The following is a 9766-nucleotide window of genomic DNA, read 5'->3' as shown; positions in this document are numbered from 1 at the left end:
GATTTTAGGTCAATCTCATTCGATTTTATATTTATTTAGTCAGTGGTGATGTGATTGATAGGAAGGAGGTGGCTTTCTCACAATCAGATGGCCTCACTCCACTGTTTGTGTTACTAGGGAATTCTCTTCTAGGTAGTCTATTTTTTGAGCGGTGATGTGATTGATAGGAATTGATTGATAGCTTCTTCGTGATTTTTTTGCATCTTGATTTGCATTTTGATGAAAGCTTTTGTTAGTCAACTCACTTGCATTTGAATTCTTTATTGGTTATGCAAAGAGTGTTCTATATTTCGCCTGTTGCATAGAAGTAGAGCTAATTGTCATGAATTTTTGTGCTTCTGTTTTAAAGGAATATGATTTTTCCACTCCCATTCAAGTTTTTCCGTCCCAATTCCATTCTCTCCTGTTCAAGTCTTGCATTCCCATTTCAATTCTGATTCAATAATGCCATTGATGAATCTTTTTTTTTAAGCTATGTCCATCAAATCCATTAAGTTACCTAAAATGAATTGCTGATTGCATGTGGGTTGTGAGAATCATTATCAAGGAATTGGTTTTGTGGTTAATGTATTCTATCCGTGGTTATGTGATTGACAGAAATTTATGTATAGCCTGCTGGTCATTTATTTATTTTTTGAGTTCAACTAAATTGCATTACATTTTTTTTCTTTGTGTAAACATTATTTTATATATCAGCTGTTGGATGGACATACAGCTCTTTGGGCTGAATTTAAGAGGTTCACTGAGAAAAGAATGGCCTTGTGCCAGTAAAATGGCTCCATGGTATTGTTTATCTAACTAGCACATCTCTTTATCCAAAGAAAAATCTATCCACAAGCTACTCTTCCCATGAAAATGTCTTCTGCACACATAATAAGGTTGTGCTATTTATTCTTCATTAGAAATTTGGCAATCATTATCAAGGTATGAGGTTTCATTCTCACCCATTTCCTGAATGTTGATGTGATTGATAGATTTTTATTGATGTTTCTGTATACGTTTTTCCCATTCATTTTGCTGTTTCCAATGTATACCTACCTTAAGACATTTACCAACTCTCATTGCCATGAGTACAATGATTGTTTGGGGTAGTTGATGACTGCCTTCCCTATGGTGTGATGACAGGTAGGTGCACTGTAGCAGGTATGGTGTGATATCTCATTTTTTGGTCCCTATTTCTTGATTTCTTGAAAGTTTCACTTGTTTTTGCTGTTTTTGTGTTGGTTCAGGTTTTGCCCCTCTCATTAGTTGTCTCTATGGCATTGAATGGAGATGTATACGGACTCATGTTTTATTTCCCTCCATTTTTTATATTCAATTTGAATTAAAAAAGGTGAGCCTAAAGCCCTTGATTTTTTCTATAAAAGGATGGTTGGTGATGCACATTCAATGCACAAACATTCTGCTTTGTTCTATTTTCTCCTAAGCTCTGTCTACATCAGAATTTTTCTGTTTATATTTGATCTATTTCATCAACTCTATTTACCTCCTTTGTTTCTTTTTTTTTTCTGCAATGCCTCCTCCATTTGATATGATTTCTAAGATGCATCCTCCTAGAGAGGCTTGGAGGCTGAAAGTTAGGGTTCTAAGGCTTTGGGTTGTACCCTCTTTTGGGAAGCATGATATTCCTAACTCAATGGAGATGATTCTCCTTGATGAGCATGTTAGACCCTATTAGCTTCTCTTTTAAATATGGTGTTACTTGTTGTTTTTTAAGTTTTCAATTTTAAATGGTGTGTTTCACTGATCTGATTTCGTTCTTTTATTGAATTTCCAGTGTGGAAAAATTCAAGTTACAGTTAAAAAATCACTCCTTAATAGGTTTAGGGATCATATAGTTGAAGGTCAAGTTTATAGAATGACATACTTTACTGTTGTGTCAAATCATGGAAGTTATAGAACAACTTCTCATGAATTCAAATTGGTTTTTCTTCACCGAACCACTGTTGTAGCTGTTGATGAAGATGTTATCCCTAAGACTTATTTCAACATGTTTTCTTTTTCTGAGCTGCTGAACATAACCCAAGATTATGATTTTTTAGTTGGTGTCTCTATCTTCTTGGTTTGCTGTTATTCAAGTTTTTTTAACAAATGGTTTCAATATTTAATAGGTTGTGTTTATTTGGAATAGATATCATTGACCTTTTAACTTCAGTGGGAGAAGAGAAAGAATATGCAAAAGAGGGGAACATTGTGAAAATAATTGTGCTTAAATTAAGTTCAAAAGAGTATGTTGATTGAGTCATTTATGCTGGTTTCTCTTTGTGTTTTAATCATCTTTTTTCCTTGTTTTCTGTTTAATCCTTTGTCATGTTTTGAGTTTCAGTCTTACAGTGCGATGTGCATTGTTTGGGGACTATGTTAATCAAGTAAATAATTTCCTTGCCTCTGGCTATGTGGAGCAGCCTGTTGTAGTGATTCATCTGTGGCTTAATGGGGAAAGCAACTTACAAAGTGTTGAAATTGTTGATGAATTCATCTGTGCTGAGCTACCTAATCCCCTTAAATTTCCAGCTCTTTATAATATCGTCACCAAGTACATGATCCATGGTCCCTGTGGTTGACTTAGACCAAGTTCTCCTTGCATGAAAGATGCTAAGTGCTCAAAATTTTATCCGAAAAGATTCGTTGATCAAACGAGCTTTGATGAAGATGGCTATCCGATATATAGACGTTGTAATATGGGTGTGATAGTGAAGATCAACGACGTTGATATTGACAACAGATTTGTTGTGCCTTATATAATCCATTGCTGTTAATGAAATATCAAGCTCACATAAATCTTGAGTTCTGTAACAAGTCAAACGTGATCAAGTATCTTTTTAAGTATATCAATAAGGGTCCGGATCGGGTGACTACAGCTGTTGGAGAAACATATCATGTTGGTGAATCTTCTCAGGTGGTTGATGAGATCAAACAGTATTACGATTGTCGTTATTTATCACTGTCTGAATCCATGTGGAGAATTTTTACTTATGATATTCATCATAGATGGCCGTCAGTACAGAGGTTGACTTTTCACTTGCCAAACCAGCAGCATGTTGTATTCGATGATGCTGATATCATTACTCATGTTTATTTGCGCAACGAAGATTTGCTGACATGTTTACGGGTTGGATGATGGCCAACATGCGGTTCCCGGGTGGGCGGTCTTTAACATATGTTGAATATCCAGGAAAATTTGTCTATTGTTCAAACAGTAGGGAGTGGAAGCCGAGACAGAGGGGATTCTCAATTGGAAGATTGAGTTTTGCTCATCCCTCATCTGGTGAACTTTTCTATATGCGGATGCTTTTGAATGTGCAGAGAGGTTGTACCAGTTTTTGAAGTATAAGAACCGTGAATGGTGTTACTTATGATACATTTCAGGAGGCATGTTCTGCCATGGGATTCTTGATAGATGATAAGGAGTATGTTTCTGCTATTAAGGAAGTCGCCGAGGTAGTGTCCGCTGCACAGATAAGAAGGCTTTTTGTGATGTTATTGCTATCTGGTTCCATGGGAAGGCCTCTGTCAGTTTGTGAACAAACTTATGCTTATTTGTCTGATGATATTCTTTATCGCAGAAGGCATGAGCTGCAATATCCTGGTAAGAATTTTATTCATGGTGATTTTATTATATGACAAATAGTCACACACGGACACAGACAATGCAGAAATTATATTATTGCGCTAATATTTATTAATTATCGTTAAACGTAGATCTAACAATGAGTCAGGACGAGTTGCAAACATTTTGTTTGTTGGAGATTGAGAAACTATTGCAGAGTAATGGAAAATCATTGAGAAATTATGCTGGCATGCCGGTTCCTAATAACTCTTTAGTCTCTCAATTTAGCAACTTGATGCTGCTGCGTGAGTTACAGTATGACACTGTTTCTTTGACTCGTGAGCATGCTACAAATGTCTTAAAGTTAAATGAAGAATAGAGGGTGGTCTACGATAAAATTATTGATTGCGTTTTGAATAAGAGGCACGGATTCTTTTTTGTGTATGAGTTTGGTGGCACTGGAAAAACTTTTTTATACAGGGTTTTGTCAGCTAGATTGCGATCTGAGAAAAGGATTGTTATAAACGTTGCTTCTAGTGGTATTGCTTCTCTGTTGTTACCTGGTGGTAAGACGTCTCACTCTATGTTCAATATTCCTGTTGAGCTGACTAAAGATACTGTTTGTCAGATTAAGAAGGATAGTGCAAAAGCTAAGGTAGTCCGATACTGTTTGAGGCATCGATGACTAACAAATTGGCATTTGAAGCGCTTGATAGGATGTTACGTGATATAATGGTTTCGGTCTCTGATAGGAATAAAGATTTACCTTTCGGTGGGAAGGTGGTCGTTCTCGGTGGTGATTTCAGGCAGGTCTTGCCAGTTATTCCAAAAGGTTCTCGTGCTGAGATTATCATGGCTTCGATAAATTCTTCTGTCCTCTAGAAATATTGTGAACTTTTGTGTCTGACGAAAAATATGAGGTTAACAATGGGATTGGAACAATCAACTCCTCAGGAGTTAAGGTCATTTTCAGATTGGATACTTCAAATCGGTAAAGGTCGATGTGGAACAGTGGTCAATGATAAACTTTTTGTTGATATTCCTTCTGATCTAATCATTCCTGTCTTGGAAAATTCAGTGGAAGATATTGTAAATACAATCTATCCGAATTTGGTTCAGAATTTTCATGATCCAAGTTTTTTCCAGGATAGGGCAATTTTGGCTCCGACTGTCGATAATGTTGAAGAGATAAATAATTATATAGTTGACTTGTTGCCTGGGGAGGAGAAAAATTATCTCAATGCTGATTCGATATGTGGTAGTGATGTCTATTTTGATGTTGATGTTGATTGGATAAATGTTGAATTCTTGAATCAAATTAGGTGTTCTGGTCTACCTAATCATTCGTTGAAGTTGAAAATAGGCGTGCCTATTATTTTGTTGAGGAATATTGATCCAGCTAGGGTTTGTGTAATGGGACCCGACTTGTTGTGCGAGATTTAGGGAGAAATGTGATCGGTATGGATATTGTTTCTGGTAGCAATGTTGGGGATAAAGTTTTTATCAATAGAATGAATATGATTTCCAGTGATACGGTTATACCGTTTAAATTCCAACGCCGTCAGTTTCCGATTTCTCTGTTGTTTGCGATGACAATAAACAAAAGCCAGGGTCAGACATTATCAACAGTTGGTTTGTTCTTGCGTCGTCCTGTGTTTTGTCACGGTCAACTTTATGTAGCTGTTTCCCGAGTTAGGAATAGAAATGGTCTTAAGATTTTACTTTGTGATGATGGATTAGCTGATCCTATCAGGACTGAGAATGTTGTATTTACGGAAATTTTTGATAAGATATAATGCAGTTTCTTCTTATACATTCCAATCTTATCTGTGTAATTTATAGTTTTGTTTTGGTCTATGTTTTCTTTAGAGAGGGACATTTTCTTTTGGGTATGTGTAAAATTGTCTTAACCATTTTGTGTGCACTAGATGCATAATTTTTTATGAACCATTAGATTCTATTAAATGAAAATCAAAGGATTTTATGAAAGAAGAGTATTCATATGATTTATAAATATAGAATATATTCCTATATATTAGCATACGCGTGGTTTCATCTTCGATGTGGAGAGCTATCCGCGTTTCAAGCCCGCAAACATCCAAGCTGGACGTTCTTCTCCAGCGTGGCTTCTCCTCAGGAAGGGTGCATGTGCTCCTCTTTGCTTTCGTGTCAGCTGTCTTTTCTCGGAATTCCTTCACGCAAGCCCCTTTTCTTGCGAATTTAGTTGATCAGGTAATCATCAAATTGAACCCAAGCCCCTTTGTTTTCATCTCTTGATCTGCTTCCCTCTGCCCTACCAAACGTTGTCTATAGCCTCTATTTGTTTGGTCTTTGGTTCCTTGTTATTCATTGCAGGTTAAGGATTTTTCCATAGAATCTCAAATAGAAGATCTGCAACCAATCAATCAGGTACACTCTTCTGGTCCCTTTACTTCGAAACCTGTTTTCGTCTTCATTGTTTTCCTTTTTGTTCATTGTGTATATCCTTGTGATCAAATTTCGTATCTCTTACACTATTAATCTAGGTTTTACACTGTAGGGTTTGTGAATCTGCTAATTTGCGAATTGTCTATCTGACTTCGTATGTGTCTGGGTTCATGTTCTTTTTTACATTCTTTGGAAGTTGTTGTTAATTTGAATATGGTCTATCAATTGGATTCATCTTCTTCACCTTCATTGTCTGCAATTTCGTGTTAATTTGATTATCATTTCTCCTTTTGTTAGCTGTTGAGATTTTTTTTGTATGTGGTTTGTCTATTTTATCAATATTTTGGTTTTTATAATGATTAGAAAGATGGAATTTCTACTATGTTTTCTTATATTTATGGATCGTGGTTTGGTTTTGTCAGTCATTCTCTAGGTATTGGGTTTCTACCTAATCTACTTCCTCAGCGGTGATGTGATTGGTAAAGTTTTTCCAACAAAGTGAGTTTATGGATCCACCCTCTCCTATTCAAGTTTCGCATTTCGATTTTCCTTCTCATTCAATAATCCATTTAAATTGTTTGTTATATTGTTTAATTTTATTTTTTTATTTTTTAATAAAAACTATTTTATATTTCATCTGTTGCATTTCGTAGACATAAAGTTGTTTGTGTTGAATTTAATAGCTTCATTGAGAAAGGAATGAGTGTTGTGACACCAAGTTGGCATCATGGTCCTCTGTTATCTTTGCCTAAAAATGTCTTCTGCACATATAATGATGTTCTTCCATATATTATGTGTCTTTTTGAAAATATTAAATTTTATTCAAAAATTTGATTATTTACTTTTTTAATTATAATATTATTTTTTCCAAAAATATAGAAAGAAATTATATTATTAATATATTAATAAAAATAAAATATGACCATCTTATTAATGAAAAATAATTATTTATCTTCTTACAGCAAGAAACGTCATATGATACCAATCCAAGTTTCATTTTAATGTTATAAACAAAAAAGTTATTTTAATCTTAATTAGACTCGCTCCATACAATTTTATTTTATTTTCGTTATTTCTAAGATATATATTTAGGTAATATATATTATTAGTAGTAATTTTTTTATAATGTATGTATCAATTATTCTTGGTGCCTTTCTTTCTTCTATTTTTTTTATTATTTTGGTTTTAATATTTAGTAAAAATTCTAATTTGATGTCTAATATTTTAAATATTTTGTGTTAGTTCAAAATAATTTTGTACGAATTTTAAATATTGTTATTTAAAGTACTTAATTATGCACTAAGATATTATGTATCCATTACAGTCTATCAATGTTCTTCTTTTATATTAACCTTTGATTTCTATGTAATATAATCTAATGGTCTATACAAATATGGCATACTCCATAAATATATAATTGTTGTTCTCATTTAAGATATACCCTCTTGTTTAATGAATAGAATTGATGGTTCATATTTTACTTTGATTTTTTTTTTCGTTTAAAAAAGTCAGTTTTTAAATACAACTATTTTATCGACTATCAAAAAGTTAATTGACTATGGTCCATTTTGGGTAACTAACTTCTCCTTTTGATAAAATAACTTAAATAATAAATGACTCTATTAAAAGTAACTTATAAATAGGTTATTTTGTTTTTGGATTTTTAACTCTAAAAGTGCTTATTTTATAGAAATGTGATGAAAAGTAAATGTATTATGAGAGAAGTCACTTTTTTAACTTCTTTATAAGCTCCTAAATAGCTTTTTAGGAAGTTGCAATTTGATTTTGAAAATTGCATCAGATATTAATACTACTACTTTTCATAAGTTAAAAGTTAAAAAAAGTTACTTCTAAAATTTTACAAATGGGCCCTATATCTTTTTTAAAATATTAAATTTATTAAAAAACTTGATTATTTACTTTTTTTTAAATCTGATATTATTTTTTCCAAATAAAATATATTGTTATTATTTTATATTTTATTTTTGTGAATTTATCTAAATCTTAATTGATTTTGTTTTTTTTTTGTTAGTTAAAATGTATCTGTTTTAATAGATGAACCATATTTTTATTTTTTAAAAAATTCAATTCAAACTATTTTTTTTAATACGTTGAATTTGCATAAAATAAAAAATTAAATATATAAAATTATTGATTTTCTTTTTTTTACTACGAGTCTAAAAAACACTTGGTTGCAGGATTTTATTTTTATTAATATAATCATCTTAGTTAAACGATAAACTTAATTAAAGTGAGATTATTCTATTTTTTCCAGTAAATTCATCATTTTCGGTTGACTAGGAATCCTAAAAGACGTGTCTACCTCACCCCATCTCCTCTATCCTTAACCCAATCTCCATCCATCGCATGATGTCTGCACCCCCATCCTCGACTGCGATTTCGGCTTCCCTCATTGGTTCTGGCCACATGCAGAGAAGGTATGGCTATCTCTGTGATTCCATTCGATCCCACCATGAGGGTGTTATTCTCTTCGTTGTGTGTGTTCCTTCTCCCCAGGGTTGCTCTGTCTCTCTCTGTCAAGCATATCTCATTCTCCATCTCGATTTCTCGATTTTGGATAGCAGACGTTGCCACCGCAGTTCAAGAGGTATATGTGGGCTATGGTTCTATTCTCCTCCTGTTCAATCTCTTTCTCGATTTCTTCTCCAGTTTCAATTTCTTTTTTGTGTTAATTGTTGCTATTTTGTGGATCTATCATTTAATTTTGAGTTGTTTGGTTTCTGATTTAATCATGGTGATTGTTACTTATTTTTGTAAATCAATGGTTCTCTCCTATGTTTGTGCTGTTGGTGTTTCTGTGAAATAATTTACTTCTTGGGGGGTTTACTCATTATAAATTATATAATTTTCTTTCTGCTATTGGACTGAAGTTAACTGTAGTGTTTGGTATAGTTGACTGATGAAATTCTGTTTTTGCTTTATTGTGAATTGTCAAATCAACTATATGTGGTAGGTGTTTGGTAATTTGCAACAGGCCTCTTCCCATATTGTTTTTGCTCTTTTTCCATGAGTATTTGATTACTTGTGATATCTTCCTAAATGATGTGTGTAGTCATATCAATCTATATATGCCTATTAGTCTATCTCTGTCCCATATGTGAAGCTTTCATTGTAAGCTTTAGTGTTTGTTAAGTTTGGGAGTTTATAACTCTAACTCATTTGTTTATTTTCTCATCTTAGTTCTGAAATTTTCTTTGTATATTTTCTCCTGTTGGTGTTCTTATCCTATATATGCTGAAAATGAGTAACCGTGCTGATATGGTGGAGAGAATCACTCCGTGGAGAGAATCATGGAAAGTGCATGTTAAAGTTGTGAAGTTGTGGTACCACAAGAATCCTGATTTGGATCGATCTAAAAATTTGTTGCATATGGTGTTAATGGATGAGAAGGTCAGTTTTATTTTATGTTAGAATTTCCTTAGGTTGTTGCAATTTTTCCTTTTTTTTAAATATGCAGAAGGGAATTTTTATTTTTGGTTGCAAAGTGATGTGTTTTTGTTGTTTTAATTTTTTAATCAATTATTTTTATGCTGTTTGGATACCTAAATATGTTAATAAATTCAAAATATGAAGCTTTTTTTTTCAATTGTAGTTACACAAGATCCAAGCAACAATTAGAGATAAGCTTATATTAAAGTTTGCTGTGTCTCTAAATGAAGGGGATCTATATTTAATGACCCATTTTACAGTTGTACCAAACATTGGTTTGAACAGAGTGACCAAACATTGGTTCAGACTTTTATTCCAATACAAGACCTCTGTTGTTTG

General features: G+C 33.1%; 2 protein-coding genes across 2 annotated transcripts; both read left to right on the top strand.

The window, feature by feature from the left end:
* The first annotated feature begins 4477 nt into the window (after nt 1-4477).
* LOC140177004 (uncharacterized) lies at nt 4478-4993 on the top strand. The gene has a single exon (XM_072209043.1). The coding sequence runs from the start codon at nt 4478-4480 to the stop codon at nt 4991-4993; it is 516 nt and encodes a 171-aa protein (XP_072065144.1).
* A 17-nt stretch (nt 4994-5010) lies between these two features.
* On the top strand, nt 5011-5346 carry LOC140177003 (uncharacterized). The gene has a single exon (XM_072209038.1). It carries the CDS (start codon nt 5011-5013, stop codon nt 5344-5346), a length of 336 nt encoding a protein of 111 aa, XP_072065139.1.
* Nucleotides 5347-9766: the final 4420 nt, after the last annotated feature.

The sequence above is a fragment of the Arachis hypogaea genome, chromosome 2 (genome assembly GCF_003086295.3).
Source record: "Arachis hypogaea cultivar Tifrunner chromosome 2, arahy.Tifrunner.gnm2.J5K5, whole genome shotgun sequence".
Taxonomy (NCBI): Eukaryota; Viridiplantae; Streptophyta; class Magnoliopsida; order Fabales; family Fabaceae; genus Arachis; species Arachis hypogaea.
Note: the sequence above shows the minus strand (reverse complement) of the source record. Positions and strands in the feature narration are given on the sequence as shown.

Excerpts from the sequence above, each read along its gene's own strand:
- LOC140177004 (XM_072209043.1), top strand. The coding sequence starts at position 4,478 with ATGGGATTGGAACAATCAACTCCTCAGGAGTTAAGGTCATTTTCAGAT.
- LOC140177003 (XM_072209038.1), top strand. The coding sequence starts at position 5,011 with ATGGATATTGTTTCTGGTAGCAATGTTGGGGATAAAGTTTTTATCAAT.